The sequence below is a fragment of the Ischnura elegans genome, chromosome 3 (genome assembly GCF_921293095.1).
Source record: "Ischnura elegans chromosome 3, ioIscEleg1.1, whole genome shotgun sequence".
NCBI classification, from domain to species: domain Eukaryota; kingdom Metazoa; phylum Arthropoda; class Insecta; order Odonata; family Coenagrionidae; genus Ischnura; species Ischnura elegans.
Window position 1 is genome coordinate 97,835,535 of NC_060248.1, and position 24,613 is coordinate 97,860,147.

General features: G+C 35.8%; 1 protein-coding gene across 5 annotated transcripts; it reads left to right on the forward strand.

The window, feature by feature from the left end:
* Positions 1-191: 191 nt before the first annotated feature.
* On the forward strand, positions 192-23,966 carry LOC124156225 (RILP-like protein homolog). Of its 5 annotated transcripts, none has more exons than XM_046530630.1 (8): positions 194-892; positions 1,570-1,711; positions 4,557-4,699; positions 6,430-6,633; positions 10,664-10,830; positions 10,928-11,050; positions 17,119-17,183; positions 22,711-22,787. In XM_046530630.1, the coding sequence occupies exons 1-7, from the start codon at positions 593-595 to the stop codon at positions 17,180-17,182; spliced, it is 1,143 nt and encodes a 380-aa protein (XP_046386586.1). In that variant the 5' UTR covers positions 194-592; the 3' UTR covers position 17,183; positions 22,711-22,787. The 5 variants fall into 5 exon arrangements, with proteins under 5 accessions (XP_046386583.1, XP_046386586.1, XP_046386585.1 ...); XM_046530629.1 differs by lacking the exon at positions 22,711-22,787 and adding an exon at positions 22,626-22,710; XM_046530627.1 differs by lacking the exon at positions 17,119-17,183 and having other exon boundaries at positions 192-892; positions 10,673-10,830; positions 22,711-23,966.
* Positions 23,967-24,613: the final 647 nt, after the last annotated feature.

Genomic DNA, 24,613 nt, shown 5'->3' on the forward strand with positions numbered 1-24,613 from the left:
CAATTCTTGATTATTCCAATAATCCTTGATAACAATTTATCAGCTCTTATATCGAAAAAAATTTGGGCAGCGATTATGTATTTGTAAATCTTTTTATTATTTTTTGGCGATATATTTGTACTTGATACAAAAATGGGAGGGGTTACCGCCTCAACTGAAATTGCCGTAGTTACTAATATGGACACTGCCAGCAGCACTTACCCAAGGCCAGAGAATGATGACAGATCCGTAGGGAAAGCCCAGTTATGTTGTGATAGACATCAGCATATTTTAGGGAGAATATTGGCCAAAAGTTAAGCGACTTATGTACAGAATTGTTATTGTTTACACTTTGAGCGAAAGTGTTGCATAGAGGGCTCAGAACGTTTGTTTTGCTCCAGCGTAGATGAAACAAGAAAATTATTGACATTCTTCGCCTAAGTTGTTGCGTTTGAAGACTTGAGAGTAAACAATGGCATATTTGTTCAAAGGTCTGCGAAGGCAGTAGATGGCCCTGGCTTCCCGATTAATTTAATCTGTCACACCATTCTGACTCATCGCTGCGTGCTGCTGGTGTATAGAAAGTCCTCAAGGAGATAATTATCTGTTCTTAATGCCGTTCCAATTGGATTTCTATTCTGAAATGGAAGAATGTGATCAAGATGTATCAGTCGTGGATGTTTACGACATAGCATCGGAAATTGGAAAAGAATTCGAGAAAATAATAGATACTCATGGGACAGAAGCCGTCACCAGCCTAATGCCCAAAGTAATAAATGCATTGGAGCATTTGGAAAGGCTTGCTACCAAGAATGACAGAGAAAATACTACTGTTCAAGAACTACGAGCAAGAATTTCTCACTTGGAGCATGACAAGATTGAGAAAGCTGAAGGGCGTGTGAGGTTCGAAAAGGTGGGCGGTGGCATATTGCCTTACCAATATGCTTTGGAATTTCTTAATGATGTATCGCTACTACTGCTTTTAAGTGTAGAAATGAGTGTATCTCTTGTGATTAATATCGAAATTTGGGTGTTCATGTCGCTTACCCGTTTATCTGGCTTTTAAGCTCTTCATTTTTCTCGTAGTAATTTAAAATTTATTTCGTAATGATAGTATATTCTATGCTCATATGTTGTATTATGAAGGCAAACTTGAATAAGCCGCAATTATCAAGCGGTAAATACTTATCATTGATGAAGAAATAGACTTAAAAGCTAATTTGGAGGATAGACTTAAAATTCCCGGCTCCTAGTGTCTTCCAGCTATATTTTGCTCTCTCAGTTCGCCTAAGTTTCAATGTATTTCGCAAAATAAAATATTTATGGATCACAATCTGTCGATGGACAGGGAAATTTTCTCCTAGGTAATTACATGTGAGCCATCTATCAAATGGCTAAATGGAAATATTTACCGTAAGCTTTCTTGGGATGGATAAAAATCCTTCTATTGTCGGTTTTGCAGTTGAGATATTCACTGTTTTAACAGGAAACATTATGAAGTGCACTGGCTAAGAATTTTATGATTCGGTTGTGACATAGGAAATCGCATTTATGTTCCTGAAATTGAACTTGATGTTGTTTGTTGAGCAGGAGCTGGAACAAATAGAAGAGCATTGGAGGCAGGAATCGAGGGATCTCCTGGCGATGGTATCTCGTCTTCAAGATGAGAACAGACGTCTCTCTTCAATTGTTGCAGAAAAAAATGGCATGGCTGGTGATGGTTCTGGTCCAGGTTTGTATTTTTCAGTCTGCGATGCCCTATGAATACGTCCTAATAGCTAATTTCACTTACTTTTATTAATAAGTTTAGCTATTTTTAATTTTGAAGAAGTATATAATCACACACAGCAAAGGTGCCATTTAACAGTAGCCCATTAACTTTACTCAACTTCAAAGTATATACACTGGTAAATTTAATAATTACAACAAAGCAATAAAATACAGGAAATATAAGGGGAAAGGAATAGGCTTTCAATTGATGTAATGGGGATTACAAAAGGGTCAGTGGGTGGGGGGATGGAGTTCAGGTGAGTGGAGATACAGGAGAAGAAAAAACTGTTTAGTCATCGAAAGTATGGAAATTGTTGTATGGAGCAAAGGGTCAAAGTAAGTGTCGTTAGATGGAAAATTGAAGTAGATAAAGGAGAGGAATTCAAGGTAATAGTGGAGAATACTTTAGACGAGTATAAGTCAGCTGTGAGTTTTGAGGGTTGTGAGATTAGGGATGGAGAAGAAAGGTATTGGTGGACATGTCGCAAAGATGTGGTAATTATTTTTAACTATTTTTGCAAAGAAATTGCAGTCTCCATCCAGGGATGGGAAACTAGTTTGAGAGGAAATAGATCAGATGGGAGAAAAATACTTAGGAATTGGAAGAATTGTTGAAGTAGGTAAACGAAGTTCTAAGTTCCGTGCCCTGAGCTAATTTATTTTGGTGAAATGATGTAGGCCTAAGAGAAAATTGTCTTAGACGGTTTTTTTGTGCGGGGAAGAATTGAATTTATTGTCTGAGAGAATACCATGGTCGTAAAATGTTGGGACAAATTTATGAGAGTGATTACATAGAGTAAAATTAAATTCACAGGTGGTCCTCTATGGGAAAATTGACTATACATTACATTTATTTTGGTTAAATTTATGCTTTCAAGCATCACAACAATTTGATTTCTGGCTCAAGGCAAATGTAGAGTCTTTGTATGTTCTCGATAAGGTTACATTGATACTAAGTACGGTTTAAGGTAGGGAAGGGAAAGTAAGGAAACCAGGTCATCAATAAGTTAATTAAAATGATATGAACCAAGGACACTGCCTTGAGAAACCACAGATGTCAATGAATGTCAAGGGGAACAAAATCCGGATTGGATGTCACAATGAATTTGGTTTCTGAGGAAACTAGAATGAAGATTTTTTAAATTATCAGAAATATGGAGTCATTCGCAAATTTCAGAAGGAGGAGGATTGATGGATGAAAGGAGAAATCCATGAAAACAGCATCTTGCTATTCTATGCCAGTAATGAAATTTAAAGTTAATAATATTAATGGAATTTACTGCTGCATGTTGAAAAACAACAAAGGTTATATGTACTTACAAATGACCCAGAAGAAACCCATGTGGATTTTGGGGGAGATGTGATGTGAAGTAACTAAGTCTTGTGCTGGCCTTCATCACCTGTGAGGGGTTATCCTGGAATGTTAAGTAGATATTTGAAAACCTCCTGGTATTGGGTTGGTAGTGATGGATGAGAAGATACTCTTTGAGTGTTCTATAGACAATCTCAATGAATGAGCCATTATAAATAGTGACACAAGTCTTTGAAAGTGCAATAGGTATGCTTCATTGGGCAGGGTATATTGAGATGTTAATTGTGGTTGTAATTTCCAAGAATTCGTTTAGCCTTAGGTATTCGAGTTTTTTTTTCTGCCGCTGATAGTCGTCTGTAATGCTAGATCAGATGCCCAAGGGAACTTGAAACATTCCTTGTCAGCAAGTAAATAAAATGATTCCATTTTTTGACATGAATTCTGATGGAAATAATGAGCCCGGTGTAGCCATGGATGAAAATGCAAATATCCTGCTGCTTTGGGGTCCGATTTTATCTTTTCTACAAAGATAGTGGAAAACATCAAAGGAGTAAGAACTCATGCACAGATAATCTGCAACATGGATAAGCTGCACCTGGATAATCGGGAGTCTGCTGTAATTTCAGGGAAATTATAAAAAAATGGACTGGAAATCAGGGATATTGAAATAGGGAAGTTGATACGAACCCTGTTATAGGTGCCTGGTGAAGCCCTAAGTATCCAAACAATTGTATTCTTAGCCAGGATGCAAACTATGGCCCATTGGATGGGAGCTGGTGTTAGGCATGATTCCAACTTGATCTTGTGCCTTATCTTGATGAAGTTTGGTGTTTATATTTATATTTTACTATGTTATGTAAAATTAATAGGTATTTACTGCAAGTTAAGAGAGATATTAGAACTTGGCCCCGCTTTACTGTGTAATTGGGGTAAACCGTAGTGCACTTCTCATCATATTTCATATCTTGGATGCATAATTTATATTATGAAATTAAAAACATATTGTTGTATCTCATTAATGTATATAAGGCACTACCAGTATTGGTCTATTTATTCTATTTTCAATAGTACATTGTCTTGGTGGAGTGTCTTAATTATATCTGTGTATTAAAACAGTTTTTTCATTGATGTAAAGTCATTACAATTCCACCTACTAAATTTGGCAAAAATTATAGTCTAATAGAACTCATTCTATCATCGGGAAATGAATATGATTTTATTTTCCTTTTTAGGTCTCATGCATCTTAATTTTGATAATTTAATTAACTTATTGCAAACTTTAATCTATTATAGACTAAAATGATCGTGGATACAATGTTTGAGGAAGAAAACTTTTGGGCTGTTGATGAAGAAAAAACAATTTCTCTTCTACAATCAAAATATATTTGTTCCATAGAGTTGTTGCTCACTATAGAAAGGTGTAATGGTAGTAGTTTACCAAATAATTCCCATTTAGTGAGTAATAATTCCAAGGCCTTTACTTTGTCTTATTTAGGTGGTGGAGATGGAAGTGAAGGAGGAGGTGCACCAAGTGATTGGGAGATGTTGTGCCGTCTGCGGCAGACTGTGGAAAGGCAAAGAGAAGCCATACGTGCCAGGGATAATGAAATATTGGCCAAAAATTCTGAACTTGAAGCTGTAAGTATCACCCCTTAATTTTGATTGACCAAAGCAAAATTGACCTGTTCATTGGAGAAGGTTTAGCAGTAATGGAGAAGAGGCTTGTGGTGTAGTCATTAGATATCGAAAGAATGCATAATGAATGGATTGGTCTCTTTAATTTTGAAGTAAATTGTGTTGTTGTGTGCTTGTGGCAAGAACAGATTTATAATCCAAGAGTAAGCACGTAAGGAAAAAAATTCTGACGATGTTAAATGGAGATGAAGATGAAAGGTACTCAAGGGTGTCATTTAGTGCAGTGATTATTACCCTTGAAAATGCCTGACATTATCTTCTTTCTGGGTAGTTTTGATGATATACCATATAAAAAGTCCTAGAACAGGTCGCAATAGTTTTCTTTATTATGTCATAAATATCTCATGTCATAAATATCTCATGTCACAAAAGTAAACTATCAAGAATACTGTGATTGTATAAGATTTCAACTTCCAGAGATCCTAGTGCAAGAAGCTTTCTCATCTCCTAAGCACCAGTAATGCGGTCATTGAAATCTGAACGCCCAGTTATTGAAATTCTAGTAACCTTGGGTACCACCAATTGGGTATAATCTTTCTGAACAGCAGCTTTTCAATGTTAGTGTCATATCTCTGTGGGATTGCAAAGTTAGTTACATATGCAAAATTAAAAAAAAGAATGATTGCAAACATGATGAATTTATGATATTGTATACGACTGTTTTACTTTAGTTGCTCCTGCCATCGGTAGAAATGGCTGTGGTAAAACATGTGAATGTGGTGTGCATATTTGATTCCACAGGTAACTCATTAAAGAATTGTTCAAAATACTATTTCACCATCTGAGTCTCAAGGCATTACAGAATGACTTTCCACTCAGTGGGCACAGAGTATCTTTTAGGCCATCTGTGAGGTATGCTAAATGATTCTGCATGGGAAGAAAATATGAAGCTGTGCCTCAGACCGTCTGGCGCCGATATTGGGCAGTTGATAGCTATCCTGGCGAGATTGCGTAGGCCAAGTACCATCGGATAGCACCACCTCCTGGGGGGTGGAAAGCCATTGCTACACAATATTTGCGAGAGTTCATGGAAGAGTGCTCTAAAGTATTGCAAAACTTGGATAATCACAGCAGGAACCTCATTCTATGAGCAACAGCACTACAATGTGCTAGATATTCAGGTATGATATCGTTTACATCTGCATTTAGCTTTGTAGTGTACCAGGTAAGGAAGTGAGGCAAAATAGGCAATCATATCTATAAACTGTGGAGGGGACAATGATTTGTCATTTATTTGCCACAATGATGCTGTGACTTGGCAAAATGCATCTGAAATTAGCTTACAACTTTCCTGTGGTCCAAGTTCAGCTCTGCATTATCTGGAGAGTTATACACCCTGGACAACATCCTTGACGAAATGGACTTGGTATAGCACTAGACAATCACGAGCACTCGTTACAGGTGGATGCTTTCTTTATGGTTTTCTTCATGGGCCCACCAGCAGAAACAAATCACTTACTGTACAGTACCCTTAGTATAGGCTGTTCTCATTACAACAGACTTCTACTTTATTTTCAAATTTTCTGTATATGAGCTTAATCTTTATTTCAGTTAACAATGTTGCAAAGTACAATTTAATACATATGCTTTTAATTTACTTTAATTTCCTGAAATCTATTATTTTTAGCTACACTGAGGGCTATGTTCTATAATATTGATTTATCCTTTTCCAGATTCAAGAGCAAGTTGAAAGGCTGAGTATGGTTGGCCGAGAGCTGAGAAGAAAGCATCATGGTGCTCAGGCACAAGTAAGAGGTCTTGTTGATGAGCGAGCAGATTTCTTGGCTCAGCTACAAGATCAGCAAAGGGAGATTGGAAGGCTTCGACAACGTCTGGGCATAGCTCAGAAGGAAAATGAAGACCTCTCAGAATCATTGGTGAGTGAAAATGTATTGGATCATATCAAATTTGGAATAAAAATTTAATTTTCTTTTATTTTATAGTGCTTGATTCTGAATTTTTAAAAACTCAGTGGAGTGCTGATTAACATCCTGATTAAGAGGAAAGCCCACACTGAAAATTGAAGAAACTGATAATCTTTTTAGGCTGTTTCATTTATTATTTTTTGTACTTGGTTTCCACTTTATCCCCTTTCTCCATATTGAGCCCTTATTCTCTTGAAATTCTCATCGTTTTCAAACAGTATTGTCCATTGGTCTATTGTTTTTTTATTTGCCTAATTCTTGGAAACAATTCATCAACCTCAAGCCAATATGGTCTGTCAATGATAACATGTGAATAGACTTCACAGTTCCCAGAAAATCTATTGGTGAATTTCTAATATGTGCTCATAAATTAATTTCTAAGTTTTAAATCTACCCATTATTTTTCCCAGCTAATATATGTGTTTAGTGTTAAGGGGTAATTAAAACTTAAAATGCTCATCAAAAATTATCTACTCCAGACAAATTCCGATTTGTGAAAATTTTAAGAAGCAAAAATGAAATTATTTTAATATTGGGGCCAGTAAAATTTCAAGGGTTGTCTTTCAAAGATGTAATGTTTGTCTAAGTTGAGGCATCATTTTCATGAAAATTCTCAGGTCCCATAAGTGATAACAGAGTAGGACCAAATGGATAATAATTATTGAAACATAGTTAATCCATGACTATACAGTAAACTCTTGATTTTACGAAGTCAGTGGGACCGGAAAATTGGCACTTCGTAAAATCGAGTTTCGTAAATTCAAACCTTTTTCGTAAGTCACGAAAAAAATGTTCGCTTTTGTTTCTTCCGCCGTTTTTTGTCTTTAGTGGTCTTATTTAAATGTTTTCGGTGGTTATTCTCGGTATAATTCATAGAAAAGGCTTTTTGCTATCGATTTATGATGTGAAAAATCGTTAAATAATTATACCACCATAAAATTCCCATTTCTTGTTCATACTTCAACATCAACGATCGCTAAAGAAATTCCCGACCAGTTTAGAAAACGTAATCAAATAATGAATTGCAATGTTTATTATAAGAATTAACAGTAATAAATTTGTGGTTAGGAGCCAATAGCTACTATTAAGTATGCAAAAGATAGATATTTGTTTCTGACACCCACGGAATTTTAGCGGCAGCCGGCCTAACCGCCATTTATGTCGCCCTCTATCGCTCAGTGACGAGAAAAAAAGAAAAACAAGGGTCTTAGCCCGTTTCCAAAATAACCTTCGTAAGTTAATATTTCGAGTTACTTCGTATTTTCAGCAGAATGTGCTCTATTTTCACTGAGATTCAATTACGATCATAAATAACGTAGGATGTGATTATCTTCTGGCGAATATTTGAAGTAAATTCTGTTTGAGTTCTCCGTCCGACTACTGTGTTCCATCATCTTCGCAGACGTTGCCATAAAAGACTTAATTCTTCATCAGGACTGTATTCTTCATACCGGGTGTGAGGTGACCTGTTCATATAGTATGTTTCTCTCCTTTTATGCCGACAGGAGCAAGGTTCCAACCGGAAAACGACAGGAGAAACATCTTACAGTATCGGAGAAATATAGATAGAAACGTTATTATCCACATTGATTGTTTTCCTACAAGAGACGTTTTATCATTTCTCAACGTGGTTAAGTATTGGTTCGCTAGCGTGAATTCCCAAAAAATGACACGCAAAAACCTGCACCGTCACCTCATTTACTTTTCGTGTTCCTTTCTCCGCCGTATTGAAAGTTAGGCAAAGGATCATTGACATAGAGAAAAGATTTTCTTAGTTTTAGCACTAAAAAATAGTCGCGCCATAATCGTAAATAAATATAGTGTGGAAAGAGCAAAGAAATTAATTTCAATTGAAAAGTCAGCAGAGAAGAAGAGAGACAATTATAAGCGCGGCACCATTTTCCCGATAGTGGAAGATACTTCTTCCGCCTCTCTCCGGTTAATAACTTCCCCCCGTTGCAGGTAAAGATGAACCATGCCTCTCTCCACAATCGGGGAACGTTCCCAGTGGGTGGGGTGAATAAGAGTGGGATGGGGATTGCCTGAGGGAAGAAGTGTGGTCAGCACAAGGACTGGTGAAGGGGGCAGGACAAAGAAGGGTGGGGAAATGGCCTTCAGCTCTGCCTCAGTCTACTTTTGGGGGCCGTATTTTTTTGCGACGCACACAAGCTCAGTCTCCTTAGGGAGGGAGTGAATGGGAAATGCTGGGGAAGGAGGGGTTTGGGATGCGTAAGGTGGGTGTCAGCAAGATCAGCCAAAGGCGGCAGGAGGGAAGGGACGGCTTTGGAAAGACAGAACCCCAGCATGGGAGAACGGGGAAGCGCGTGAGAAGAAAGTTCATGGTTAGACTTGGAAGTGCATCTTCATTACGAGAAGCCTGAAATATAAATTGGCGGTAAATAGAGCCCAGTACTTAAGATATTTAAGTTGTTCATTCACAAAGGCCAATATATACACGAAAAGATATTATGGCGCGGATTGCATGTATCAACGTCCATTTCGGGATGTTATTAATTTCTGTTCCCATTTATAAAAGTAGCAAATAGATTTGAAAGAATGATAATCATGAATAAAAATATCTAAATCGATATCCAAACGCACATGAGCAAAATAGATGAATGTATACATACCGATCCATCGCAAGTAATACCGCTCAAGCTTCTTCCGGTATAGGACTTTAAAATTCTGGATAATGCCTTGGTCCAAGGGCTGGGACTTGCTAGTCGAGTTCGGGGGTAAAAAGAGGACTCGAACATTAGCCAATTTTAGATCTTCCACGTATTTATGAACGGTGGCATTATCCATTATTAAAACAATTTTGCTGTTCTCTCCAGCAATTTTTCTCTGTAGACGTATAACCGTTTGCTGGAAAATTTCTCGGGTCATCCAGCTGTTTTTATTTGCATGGTAAAAAACGGGGAGGGCTTCCAATTTTACGTTTTAAGCACCGTGGCCTTTCAAATTTCCCAATGACAACGGGCTTATTTTGTCCGTGCCCGTTTGGTTGACGCACAGCCCCACAGTTACACGCACTTTACTCTTTTTTCCCCCATGGCACCTTTGCCCTTTGAAACCCAGGGTTACGTCAGGTAATGCATTAAAAAATAGCCCAGTTTCAGGGGCCAGCGAGGGTGAGCTCGTCGAGGAAAGGGTCCCGGATTAGGGACCCTTCGAAGTGCTTCGGCGAAAAGTAGTCAAGTAGTCTTCGAAGTACGTTCACAGCAGTGCAAAGGGTTAATTAGGGGTGTACGAAATACTCCGCGCGACCTTCCTGACATGTTAAACTACGAATTATTGTCGATGCTATGTTTACGAACAGGCACGTAAATAGGGGCATAATGTCAGCCGCGATATTTTAACTTAACTCCTACTCCCCCTAAATTCCCACAGTGAGGTTTTTGGCGACCCATTTCTCTCCAAAGTTGCATTATCATTTACGATTTCGCACTTTTGATGGACCACAGTTGGAAGCGCTGATTTTTTAGCTACTTACGCCGGCGTAACTAGTTTTGTTGACAAATTTTTCGCCGTAGTTCGTATAAACGAATGCCATTTGCTCCTAGGGACCGAGCCGAGGTTCGTAAATTCAAACAATTTCGTATAATCGAAACTTCGTATAATCGAATAGCGCCATGTATTTAGCATAGGCTTTTCACCGGGACCGCAATATCACTTCGTATAATCGAAAACTTCGTAAAATCCTGCTTCGTAAAATCAAGAGTTTACTGTATCTTATTTTGGTAGGACAGTGCACTGAGAAGCATAGTACATGCCAAGTTGCTGATATTTTTATATTTAAGCTGCTATTAAGAACTGATTTCGCCTGTGTTAACCTTAGTCTGATAGGGAATGTTGGAAAACTGTAACCTCAGTGACTAGAGGCTCAAATACTTAGCTTCCTCTCCCTTAAAATATTTGTGTTCTTAGGCAATGGCTGGCTTTGTGTTTTAAATGATTTTCCAGTGTTTAAACATGTTTTTAGGACCAGCAGCCCTCGTATGGTGAGAGGTACCACCCAGATGATCCGGAGAGGCCAAGGTTCACTACTGCCGAGCTGAAGGAAATTTTGCATGAGCGGAATGAGTTGAAGGCTCGAGTGAGTGACTTAGAAGATGAGTTGGAAACATATCGCCCCAAGCCAAAGCCCGAGTAAGTTCCTTGTTGTGATAGGATTTTGTGACATATTATTGACTATGGCATTGACTTAGTAGCAGTCAGTTCTGAGGAGAAAAGTTACATTTTGCAGGGTGGAGACGCCAGAAGATAAGCAAGAAGACAAGCCTGATGAAGATGCACCTGTTCAAGGACCTCTTCCATTTGAGCCTGATGACGCTCCATGGAAAAAGTCAGACTCCGGCATTCGAAAATTGTGAGTTTACTTATTTGTTTTTTTTTCCAGAATTTTTAGTAATTAAGTGTTTATAATTCTTCTTAGTTTTTTAATATTAACTTTAAGCTTAGATTTTGGATAATTTATTTGGCACCAATAAGTTTAGATTTCATAAAAAATAAATACTTTTTGTTAATCCATTCATCATATGAAGGAAAAAGTGTACATGAATACTCGAAAATTAATTTCTAATACAGGTTGAGCAACATTACCAAAATAGTATCTATGTATGAAGAATGTGCAGTTGACCTTAAAGAAAATTATCTGGAAGTTCTGAGATAATGCCACAAATGAAAATTTCCTTTTTAGTCAATAGCTGTATGGCTTTTGGTTAAATTGTAGTGCATGATTTTTTAGCACTACTTTTGTTATTATGAACATTCTACTGTTGATATGAGGCTCAGTATCCAAGAAAGCATGTAACCATGCTTGTACTTTTTGAGATAAATCTTCTGTTAATGGAGATTTGATGATTATGAGTATGGGATGGGTTTTTAGCTCCATTTAGCTCATATACCCCTTCTTGTTCATCTTAGAAAAATGAAATTACCAAAGGTATACTGTGGAAACACTGATTACAGGGAAGAAATTTTTATGATACTGTCAAACCTCTTAAGAACAAATATCAATAGAATATATATCCTCCCTACAATGAAAAAAAATTAGGCTCCAATTCTTCTTCCATGAGAATATTGGATTTTCATCATTAATAAAACGAACCTCTTTACATTAAAAAATTCTGTTGAATTACAGAATTTTTTAGTCCTGAGTCAATTTTTATACCTCTTTAGAACAAAATAATGAAATACACTGATGCATTTTAGTTCTCTTCATTAGTTGCACAAAAGTTAAGAAAAGACTTTGCTGTTTCACAAAATAAAATATATTTGCAACCAGTTTCGATACAGCGTATCATCATCTGGTCGCAACCGGTCGCAAATATATTTTATTTTGTGAAACAGCGAAGTCTTTTCTTAACCTTTGTGCATCATGAAGGAGTTTCACCATGTTACGCCAACCACCATCGCATTCCTCTTCATTAGTGATGTTATTTATGATAGAAGTAGCTAGTAATGCTAGCAGAAGTCTGTAGAAGCTTGCATCATTTGAAGTTTATTTCATTTTATTGTCATTCCAAAGCCCAGGCTTTTTTTCTGAAAATCGAGTAGGTTCATGCAAATAATTATCCAAATCATCGAATTTATTCACAACAGCAATAATATTTTCATGAAATTTTAGCAAGAATCGATTGATGATTCCGAGTAGTGCTTCTTCATCGGAATTCTTCTGCAAATGCAGTGCTGGAACCTTAGACTAGCAAGCCGAGTGATTTATCCTCGCGTGATGTTTCACTCCCCCATCCCAACAATGGGCTTTTCTTGCATTAATTTTAAGATGATGATGCTAAGATATCCCCAAAATCACAAGGTTCTACTTTATCTTTCACTTCTCGACTTTGATTTCAAAGATTCCATGATGACTGATGACGCGAGTTATTCGTGAAGGGTAGCTACTGAGATGGTTTTCTCGCAATGTTTTCATTGATGGCCTATCAACTCTCCTCTCAGTGTGGAGTCCATTCCCTCAGTTCCCATTTTTAAAAGAGGCTATTTCCATTTTTGAAGGAGGCTTCCCATTTTTGTATGCATAATACAATTATGTGTATTTCACCTTCACATGGGAAATGCAAATGACCCTGTTGTCGACGCACCCTTAATTAACACATTCTTAATCCATTTCAAGGTCAATTTCCTAGGAAGAATTGTGAAAGACCTAAGGAAGTGTTACCCCTCAAAGGTCTTCAATTGTGAAAATGCTCTTTCTCTGCTCTTTTTGCGCCCTTTCTGTCAGAACTCTTGAAAAATTATTGCATCTCTGTCAATAATTTGCTTAGATAGCTTTTAGGCTCACAAGGAATGATCATCCTCTACACAGTACAACTAAATTTTTTCTTGGTCCCAAGAAGTTCATTATGTATAAAGTGGTTTGAGTGTGGTGATTATTACATAACCCTGATTTTATAAAGTGTGCAGATGTTTGTTATTAGCTTTCATTCCGTGGTGTAAGCATGGTACACCAAAATATTTTCAAAAATGTCAGAGCCACTTCCCATTCTCCTTCATTCTTTACTTTTGTATTAGGTTTAGTTTAGTACATAATTAGCTCAACTTGGATGCCAGCAATATTGTAGTTTACTTAAAATTTAGGTTCCATCTGTAAAAATTTCATCTTATTTTAAAATGCCTATTTTTTCTTGATGCACTGACTTTTGAAAATACAAATTGGAGAAAGTTACATGGAGTATGTCAGATTAAATTTAGTTTGGGCCAAAGATATACTGGTACTGGGCCAACATGGATGATAAAAAGTGGTGTTCAGTAAGCACTATCAATGCCAAAGGGCGCTCCCAAGCAGTCTGTTAATCACTCTCGAGCTCTAGTTCTCGAGCTCAGAGGAGTTGTCATGGGTAATATTTACTTGCTTGTTCGTGATGCAATCCCTTTGCTCCCGGGAAATCTTGGGTGCAGCTGTAGCAAAGGCATATTGACATGCTACATTCAACATTAGAGCAGTGTGATGTATCTCACAAAGTATTCTATTTTTATAAGCTTTCGATGTTTTATCCATGATTATTTTGATTATGATGGTACACTTTAAAAATATGAGCGTTTTATTTTCTCAAAACACTCTTCCCTAAGTTCTTGAATTTAGTAAGTTTTGAATAGTTTCTCTGACTTAGGTAATTAATAACCAATAAGTGGAAAGAGTTACCCATAATCAAAATTGACTACATATTTCTTTAGGATTCCAGTGGGGAAGCATTTTTAAAATGATCGTTTGTTTTATAAAACTTTAATTACAATCACACCCGCACTGCTCAGTCAGTGTGGGTCAGTGCAAATAAATATAAGTGACTAACAGCATGGTATTGTACTGAGGCTGCAAGTGCTATGTAATAGTTATGTTTAGGTCCATTATGGCGGGTGATAAAATAAAAAAAGCTTGTTATAATGTGTACTTGAGAACAATTTTATTCTCAGATCACCTAATTACTTATGGAAAAAATAGGAAAATTTTTATAAACCGGTTTGAAAAAAAAGCTGAACTATTTATGAATAAATTCATCTATGGTGTAATTGATGTAGTCTTTTAGTATGTTCACATGTATTATAACTTGTCTGAAGTATATGAATTTCACTACGTAGTTTCCTTATCATGTATCAACTAGTTACTTGCTACAAATTTGGATTTATTTTTGGCCGTGATAGAATAAATAGCCTTAGTGTTTGTTGAGCGTGCAAATTAAATTTTAAATAAATAAAAGAAGTCGTTCTGCAGTACAGTTTGGAGTATGTTTAGGTTTATTGATTTAGGAAAAAATTCTGCTTGCGCCATATTGTTTAATTTACATGTTTCACTGTCATGAACGAACATTTGTGGTCAAGAATTTTCAATCAATTCTCATAAAAAAAACTTTTTTATTGCAATAAATAAATTTTCTTCTTCAGTTCTGTTTCAATTATGTTTTTTGTGCATCATAGATTTCCCAGGATATATTTTGTGAAGTATGACTTTTTTAAAAATCTTCCCTTTTAAACTTGATAATTTGGCTTATTTTCAAATCTTCTTTGCATTATATACTTATCTAAGAATGTTTCTCTTACTCTGTAAACTTTTATTTCAAATATTTTAGTGCATAATTATCTTACATGTTTTAATGATATTTATTTTCTGTCCCCGGTTTATTGCTAATAGCTCATACTTTCAAGGAACTGCAAGACCATGGGGATAATGTGTTTAATGACAGTTTTTGTGTCAATATTAAGTTGACCACATCAATTTCATATTTTATACTATCTGAAAATATTTTAGTCACAATGCTTCTACTGTCGTATCTATTTATCTTCATTGACATTGATTCATACGCAGTTAGTTGATCATCTCTCTGGAGACATGCCTTACTTTAATTTTACCTTGTATATTTTTATATATGATGTGACTTTATTTTCTCTCCGTGCTTATCTTTGTTTTGTCTATTAGAAAGTTAAAAGTGAAGTCCACTTTCAACATTTCTCAAGCATTCACCATATACCCATTAAGTGAAAGTGTGTAAAATAATTACTTGTTAATTGTGCTTGAGGGCTTTTATCTAAAGAATTTTGTTCACTGTGTAAGACCCACGATGCTCTAAGGGGTGTCGCCGATCAATTGGCAGGGATTTTTGAAAGGAAACTCATAGACTACGGAGAGATGATTTTATTATTCTACTCGTTTATATTCTTCGCCGCCACGAGTCCGACTCCACGACGTTCGTTGTCCAACGGCCCCCCTCCGCTGACCTCCCCTCCTCCCCCTTCCTCATCCTCAGCCATCGTCTTTCTCTTTCACCCAGCTCTGCAGTTTCCCACGGGAGGATGGAAGATGAGCGTAAAGAGACTCGACTCTTCGCAGTGACAGAAACGCATGACTCGGGAAAAATATGGAGTGTGTAGGTGATGGGTTGGGGGCGTGAAAAGGGTGGGACCGGAAGTTGAGTCTGCTGTTTCTGTCTCTTACAACTGGTTATTTTCCGATATCTTTTTTTTTTTCATTTTATTAAAAATGTGAAGTAAGAGAGTTATCCATTCTGTCATGTATAATTAATTTCAGTGGATCTTCTTAATTTATTTTCCATTTAGTCATATCTCCCTACAAATTGAAGAGTTGCGGCATTTCAATGGATCTAATGTAAATGTAGGGATCTGATGTATATTGGAAGTAAAAAATTGTACTTAAATTATATTGAAGTCAAGTGCAGAAAGTTTGAAGTTTGATTGCTACTTTGGCACCAAATTCCCATGAGATAACTGAAGTTAGGCTGAGTTGGGTTTAGGCCCAAAACTAAGGTTAGATTATGTAGTTACTGTCTATATCCTGACCGTGGTACTTTTTTCCCCTTATTGCAAATGAATGGCAGGTTCAGTATGCGTTTAGCATAATAGATTAAGATAGGTACAATTATCAGGGCACTTTTTAAAGGTTCCCTCAATCGTTTAATCTACCAATTTAATGTTTAAATGCAAGGAATATTTTCTTTGCGTCATATTTGAAATTTTTTCCAATTATGTGGCCATCAGTACATGTGAACTGCATTTTTAGATTAAGTTCACCATATTTGTTAAATTTTACGGAAAGATAAGCTGAAGTTGACCTGAATTGCAGATTTTATGAAAGGTGTGGTGAAACCAATACATTCTTCGTTTCTTTCATTTTTCAAAACAATTGGTCATGATCATTGCAGATGTTATTATTAGGTATTAATTTTAATGTATAAATGCATATATCAAGTGTATGGACTTCAATTTTAGTTATTGCAAAATTCTTGTTTTAAATGTATTTTGTGGTAAGGTATTTTCTGTATTTATCTTAGTTATGAGGACTTATAGTACCCTTATGCTACTATATATTATACTGATTTGTATTATAAGCGACTCCTTCATCTTACTTTTCTTTTTATGCCAAAGAAGTTAAAAAATGAATTATACATTGAAGGACTAGTGCTAAGAGTCCAAAAGTAGCTATTTTGCTATTAGAAAGCTCTACTGAATGCATATTATCAGTAAAAAGCCATCCATAATCAAAATTACAGACCTTGATCTATTGCATTTTGCATTATAATTTTATATAATGTATTTTGGCATTTTTGTTATTATTTTATGTATGATTTTAGCTTTTGTTTATCTCAGATTTTGGAGGAGTTTAATGGCCTTACTAATGCAATATCATCGCTGCCTTTCCAAAAAAAGTGATTGCTCCTTTATTTTGTTCCTACTGTTTATTGTTTTCAATGAGCTCCAAATCATTTGATGGTGTTTGATTATATGTACATAAATGTTTTGGCTTTTATTTAAAAATAAATTATTTGATCAGAGAATTGCTTATGCTGAAAGTATAGGTTAAAGAACTGCAACTGTATATTGGTAGTGGTTATGGGTTGCAATTATTGGGAGGTTTTGTTGTAGTTATCTTAATTTTTTCCCCTATTCCCTCTCTCACTTTTTTCACAGATTTTCTTATCTAACAACACTGTCACAAACCTTGCTCAGTTCTTCAGAGCAGAATGCCAACTAAGGTTTGAAAAATATAATTGTGCATGCCATATTTGGGCTCTTTGGTATCAGTGTGGCTTCGTCATCTTTTCTGTTCTGCCTGCTGATACATATTATAACTGCCCTCATGGTCACTCATTCAAGTTAAAAGATGCTTGTTGTTCCTATATCTATTGTTTACTTGAATACCTTCTCTTTGAGTCTTCTAATTATTTGGAAAATATCATTGTCAGTTTTGCACAATTGACCAATGCCAAAGCAAGGATTTTCCCTGAAACATAGTCTAATCATCCTTGTATTCAAAAGTTTTAATCAAAATTTAGAAAATTATATATTGTGGCGACAAGGAGAGATTTTATTTAAGGGTAGTGTCTACTTTAGCTCGAGATTAACCTGATGTTAGGGAAAGACATTAAACAGCAAATGGGCTCGAGCCAATAAAGCAAACGTATAAAGCTTTAGCTCGAGATTAACCTGATGTTAGGGAAAGACATTAAACAGCAAATGGGCTCGAGCCAATAAAGCATAAAAGGTCTGGTTTAATTTTTCATTCTTGCATAAATGAACTACATTGTTTGCTTCAAGGTTAATGTTTCTTGCAATGCTCTTAGTCTGCTTTTGTAAAAAAAGCAATTCCTATAGAAATACACTCATAGATTTTGAATCTTCACTGGAGTCATATGAAATATTCGGTCTCTGCTCACTCTGTAAAATCTGTTTGCTTGTAATTGCTATTTTGGTAAATGTACGGAATAAAGCGAAGTGAGATCTATAATTCCCGATCCTTTTTAAATATCTTTGAGACTGGCCCAGTCGTGCTAGTTCAGAATGTTTCAAGGGGTGTCGTGGCAAGAGGTGGGACATGTGACACTAGGTATTTGGGTTGGCATTGCCATGTTTTCTCTGAAGAGTTTGTCATAGAATGGATATGAAAGACTGTCTCAAAAACCTTCTTTCCATCATCCACTTCTTGGCTCGTTAGGAAGGGTGAAGGTTAGCTCCTCAGTTGAAGTAATTAACCCCTTCCCATCCCTTTCATTACCTTCTCGTATTCCTTATTTTGACCATTTTCAAGGGATTTTGGAGAGCAATCACCACCACACAACGAGCTAATAAAGGCCATGAACGTTTGGCAACACAGAAAACATACTCATGAAGTGTACACCACAGGGGGTCTGAAAGCGACTGAATTTCCCTGAGGTTAGGCTCTCCCTATCGCATTTTGGTTGGGTTTCAGGAAGTTACATAGGTACCCTCCACCCATTTTGAGAGGGATATGCTAGGACTGCAGAAGGTATTTTTGGAATTTTGCAAGAATTTAAATTATTTTAGTGATTAATGTTAATTAATGTATGTATTTAAATATTATCTGATATTGAAATATGTTTTGGGCTTCAAATCATCTAAGAATCATGGGGCTCCAGAATTATTTTTATGAAGGAAAAAATCACAACTTAATTGTAGCTATTATTGTATAGAGTGCAGCTGATAAATCGGCCTGTGGCAGTTTTCGTGCAGGATCAACTCATTGTAATGCTGGCAGTGATAGGGTTAGTGTTGAAATGCATAGTTGTTTTGCAAAAGTAAGTGTTGCAAGCCCTTGGATTTTCTTGACAAACACATACTTGAAGGAGCAGTATATTGAAGGTCGTAGATATTCTTTCCCCTTTCTCATTTCTCTTTTTATTTGAAACTTCAAGCATCTTTTACCCAACCCTCTTAAAAATGCACTGTTTGGATTGCCCTAATGCTGCTTTAGTGTTTAGGAGGCATTAAATATTTTACATGGCTCCTTACCCAGTGCATGGGAAATGTATTATTTTATGAGTTAATTTTATTAGAAATGGTTTTATAGTGTGTTTTTGGCATTCTAGGCTCACATTTTAATGCTTATTAACACAGTTACCGAGCATGTGTTCACATGTTCTTCTAATTATCCCCCTTCCTTGCTTCTTGTATAGGCACCTTTCACGTACTTTTTTCAGTGATTAATAATATATAATAGTATTGGGTACCTCCTCAAAGTACTAGATTTATTATTTGTGCCTATTCTATTTTCTTCAATGTGTTTTAGTTTTTAACAGTTGAATGGTGTAATATTATTGCAAGTTCAATGTGCTTTCTATTCTCCTATGCTGGAGCATAAACATTGAGTATTTACTGCAAGGGACTACCATAATTGATGGTTGTAAATACATTAATGTTGTGGGTGGGCTTGGCAGTAGACTATCATTTGGTGATCAGACTAGATAATTTCCACTTTTCTTCATGTAAATAATGTATAAAATTATATTTTCCTTTGAATTTATATGTTTGTAAGCCTAATTAATGCCCTTTTAAGTGTGTAGCAATTTAAATTGATTCTTTTGCTATTTATATTGTAAAATTGTTTCTACATAGTAAAAAAAAACCTAGAAAAAAATTAAGCGAAACAGGTCGAACTATGAACTGGAAAGAAACTCACTTATGTTGCATTCTACTCTGCGAGTTCTCAGAGACAATATGAAAGTTAATATCAGGCATATAATTCTTTTTGGAAATGACAAATTCTATTTACATATTAGAATGTGTACGTATTTAATCTGTTTTCATTCTGTCAGTCATTCAGAAAGTCATTCTGTGTTCCTATCCTCCATCATCTGCTTTATTGGCATGAGATCACCTGAAGTGCAAGTTGCCCTAATCACATGACTTACCTGATAAATCAGCATTTATGCATCTACTTTAGAATGGACTATATTACAATCCTATTACATATATTCATCTGCATATATCTTTGCAAAAAACATTTAGGATAGTTTCAGGGTACAAGTAAGTTAATATATATTACTTTGGTCAGTTGTATCTGTTAACACCTTAAGTCTTTTAAGGGGAATGGGGTAATATTATTGAAAGTTCAGTGTGCGCTCTATTGTCCTATGAAGTCCTAGAGCACATCAATTGAGTATACATCGTATGCATATTGCAGTGATTTGTGGGGTGTAGTAAATTATATATAGAAATTTTGTATGTACTCTTTTTCTGGTAAATATTGTTACAGCTTATAAGTTCAATCCTTGATTATTGTTAACTTCACACTTTATTTTGGATGGTAGGATCTGAAATGACATTTAATCTATTATTTTAACAATTCATTACATTTACTAGCTTTTTGCATTGTGCTGACGTTGTATATTTAATGTTCGTAATTACCTAATGTAGCAAAGTCATTGAAAGCTGGATTCTCAGTCATTTAGGTCCTATGATAAGAACTTCTTAGTCTTATCTTTAGCCTAGCTTATAGTTTCTATGCTTCAATTATTTTTAATTACATGCGCAATTAGTATGAGTTCTCTGAAGTTTTCAGATGTTCTTTGGTGTAAGTTAGGTATTTGGAATTACCATTTTCTGTGAGCTTTGTAAACCTTTTTATAGGAAATTAGGGTATTAGTATATGCATCTGTATCATAGGAACATTTTTAAATTTGTTACTTAGAATATTTCTGAAGGATTTTCTCTCCATGCCTGAGAATTTGGCAATATCCTTTCTTCACTCCTGAAAAGGGACATTCTCATCAAAGTACATAGCTCAATCTTTAGTCTAATTTTCAGATTTAATTTTGAATTTGTCTTATCAACTTCCATGCGTGAATTTAAAACTAATTATTCACCCTTTTTTCAACTATTTGTGATGGTAACTTCTGTTCTTCCAGAATAGCATTTCAATTGAGATATTCTAGTGAGGTGTTATCATATGATATAATTAACCATGTAGTGGAAGGAGTCCTGGAAATCTATTTGGGCTTAGATGAGTCTTCTTTGAGAAAGTCCTTCAGGATGATGTTAAAAATAGTGGGCAACAGTAGAGATAAGCAATAAATACTTCAACTTCCTTGTAACTTGTCGTGATGTGAAAAATAATTGGATGTAAGAGTAAGGTAGCACAGCTTTACTGCATTTTCTTCACTTGTCGGTATGAAAGTTTCAATATTTTCCTTTTTAGTACATCGTGACAGTGGTGATATCAAAACCCACCAGTATGTCTTTGTGATCCCATTAAATGAATGTCTATAGGCCATTTTTTCAAAAAGAATATAAAAATATTAAATTATGAACTCAATAAAAGTTAGCTACATGACTCTGAGACATTTAGAAAAAAAGTTAACCTGTGCCAGATGCCATCTCCTATTCTTCCTTAGAAAAAACAGCATCCTGATGCACACAATGTATTACAATTGAGTTGAATTGCTCATTAGCTGTCTCCAGAGCCGGAGCCAGGATTTTTTTCTGGGGGGGATGGCACAAGGGTCTGACAGGACTTTTCATATTTGTGATTAAAAACAAAATACAAAAATTACTGTTGAGAATATTCTCTTTTTTGATATGAAAGTTATTGATATTAAATTAAATGATACACAAAATATAATGAATGTATTGATAAACATATTAAAAATCTTGTCTATTTTTTAAGCGGAGGGGCCTGTGCCCCCAAAGTCCACCTATGGCTGTGTCAATGTGTTTTCTGGAGCTTTAATTGTCCGTACCGTATTATATTAAAGTTACTTTTCATCCCAAGATTTCTTCCTTCATGGCACATGATTTGATTTTGCAAAAAGCAGAGAAAGGAGTGTGAAACAAATGACTGCAACTGTTCGCTTTTGGAAAATATCTTGCTGGTTAAACATTGACCTAACCTCACACTAATTCACATGCTGTTTTTATTGCTAGGGTTTTGCAGATTGTAGATTAAAATTCCAGTTTACAAGGATGACTTTTTGAAGACAATCATCTCAAGAGCAGTGTTCTATGTGTAGAATCTGGTCATAATTAAATTGCCTGATTGTTATCCCACTGAGTGAACGTTACTTACTTCCTGATATGCCTTGCTTAGTTTGAATTGGTTATGAAGGCCCAGGTTTTCATAATTTTGAAATGTTCATATTTATATGAAAGCTATAACTTTCCTCGAAGGATGTCTCAAGGAAATATGTCCATTTTTTAAATTCAATGTCAAGACTGACTTAAAAAGTACATCATTCTCTGATGTAGTCCAATGCCCTAGATGTCAATTGAAAAACTTGAGGTATTCATGAATATCAGTGAAACCTATTTATTCGCAGTAATTAGTAGGTGTCCATTCTGGAATTTGAAACTATCAGGTTTTGTTGCCTAACCTCTGTTATGGAGTTTTTGATCTGATGGAGCATGTTGTTTCATGCATGCAAAAAGATATTTTTTTAGAGGAGATTCCTTTAATCCCTTTCATGCTTGATGGTATTTTGGGGTGCATATACTGCCCTTGAGCTCACCTCTTGTGTGTTCTCCTCTTGCATGGCTGTTTTCCCTTCCAATCTTTCTATTTCTCTCTCTTTTTCAACCGTCCTTCCCTCCCTCCCTCCCTCCTTCTCCTCCCCCTTCTTAACATTCCTCCTGCACCACCTCTCCCTGCCCGAATTTCCCCGGCATATTCCCTCTTTGTGTCGCAGTTTTCGCAAGCTGCTGGGCGAGAATGGCGTCACATTCTTGGGTGGAGGTAGCAGCCCTAAGAGAAGTCTCTCCTCACTCTCCAAGTTGGCCCTCTCTGGGAGCAGCGGTCATCCGGAGGAGAATCAGGTGTAATTGTGACCGTGACCGGATCTCACTCACCGCAACCACTACTGCACAGCATTCCGTCAACGCTTCTCCATTCTTCACCTTCTTCATAGACAGCATTGGGAACGTGGACCTGATGATGTGAACTACCCTGCATTGGTACCATTTTGAGTAGGCACCATGGTACATTCTGAATTGCCTCTCTCTCTCTTTTACTCGCCATGGTGGCTGTTGTCGTTGTATGATTATGTAGCCCTTTGTTCTCTTTAATGCATAGCCTTCATCTGTGTGATACAACCATGGCCCCCTGAGCAAGAAAGAAATTGTAGTCCATGTGTCAGTTCTCTCAAAAGTCAAAAAATTTGGTAGCTTATTTATTCAGTTAAATGTGATAGTCAGTGGCCAATGTCATAGTTGTCTGTGGCCTTTTATGTGCGTTTGAAAACTTGTTCTAATAATTATAAAGGAGACCATTTTAAATGATGTATCAAGAGTACATACATATTTGTAGATGCAGAATGAGTTATAATTGTGCTAATTAATGGCTCTCTTACCTTTCATTGTGCTTGTCATCATTGGCCTAGCTGTTGGTCTTCCACCTCTGTAATCATTGTCTCAGGATGTGTTTAGAGAGGTCTTCTTGTCATTATTTTTATGCTAATGGCTTTATTTTATTTCCAATAAGAAAGAAGTACATATTGTTTTATTTTCTATATATTTGAGTATATAGAAATTTCCAATAGCTCAGGTTAAAGTGAAAATTATCAGAGACATATTTGTCATTGGGAAATACTTCTAGTAGTGTAAATTACATTTTTACATTCTTGTAATAATTAGCTGCCCAGAAAGTAGCTTTTCTGAAAACTTTTAACCTTGAGTGTTGGTAAATACTTAAATGTGTATTTATTTAGCTGTTATTCATATTTAATTAGTATATCAGAGCAAGCAAAATGTGCCAAAAATGTAATCCTTAAGTACCCCATTTTGCTTAACATCATTAATTTGTGAATACTCTAATTTTTATTGTAAATATTTTAGATTTTTGCATCTTATTTTTTTAGCTTTTTTAATTGATTCTCCCATTTTTATTTATATTACTATGGAATGTGGATGATGTTTAAATCTGTTGGTAGCTATGCCTCCAATCGTTTAAAACTTTTGTAAAGTGAGAAGTGGAAAATCTGTGATAGCCTCTGTAATTTTATCAAAATATATTGCTTTATGCCTATGTTAAATGATTCTTTTAATCGACAGTCAACATTTCCCTTAGTGGCTGCATGGTATTTTATAGACACTATGTCACTCCTAATTTTTATTTTTGTACTTTCACTTCTACATGGTCCACCTAACCCAGTAATAGTGTAAGCTTTCATGTCTAATACTTCAAGCATTATATTATGGCGTATGTATATTTAACTTATCGTCTTTATGGAGGTGACATTATTTGATAGGCAGTTTTGTTGACATCATAGGTGGTAATATCAACTTATGTGAATAGTCAGTTGCTTCTATTTTCCTTTTAGCTTCAGGTTTACTGACTTATCAAGGCCATTTTCTTCTCAGTTAAAAATTAAACTCCTTGAAATCAGCATGTTTCAAGGTACAAGAAGTACCTTTTTAAGTGGGGTATTAGTGGAAGAGTTTTTGGGTCTTTAGACCAAGTCCTATTGTTCAGAAGTGAAAAGTGTAGTTGTTAAGATTTTGAAGCTACATTAAACTCTTGAGTACATTAGCGAATGAAAATGGCATGATTATGTGTGGGGATTGTGGGAATCTTTTGCCATCCACTTTCAATCTTCCGATGCTGCATGTATTAAATCTGGGTACTCTCCCAAATAAATCATTTGTATCCAGTAGAGATGTGCGAATAGTATCCGCGAAT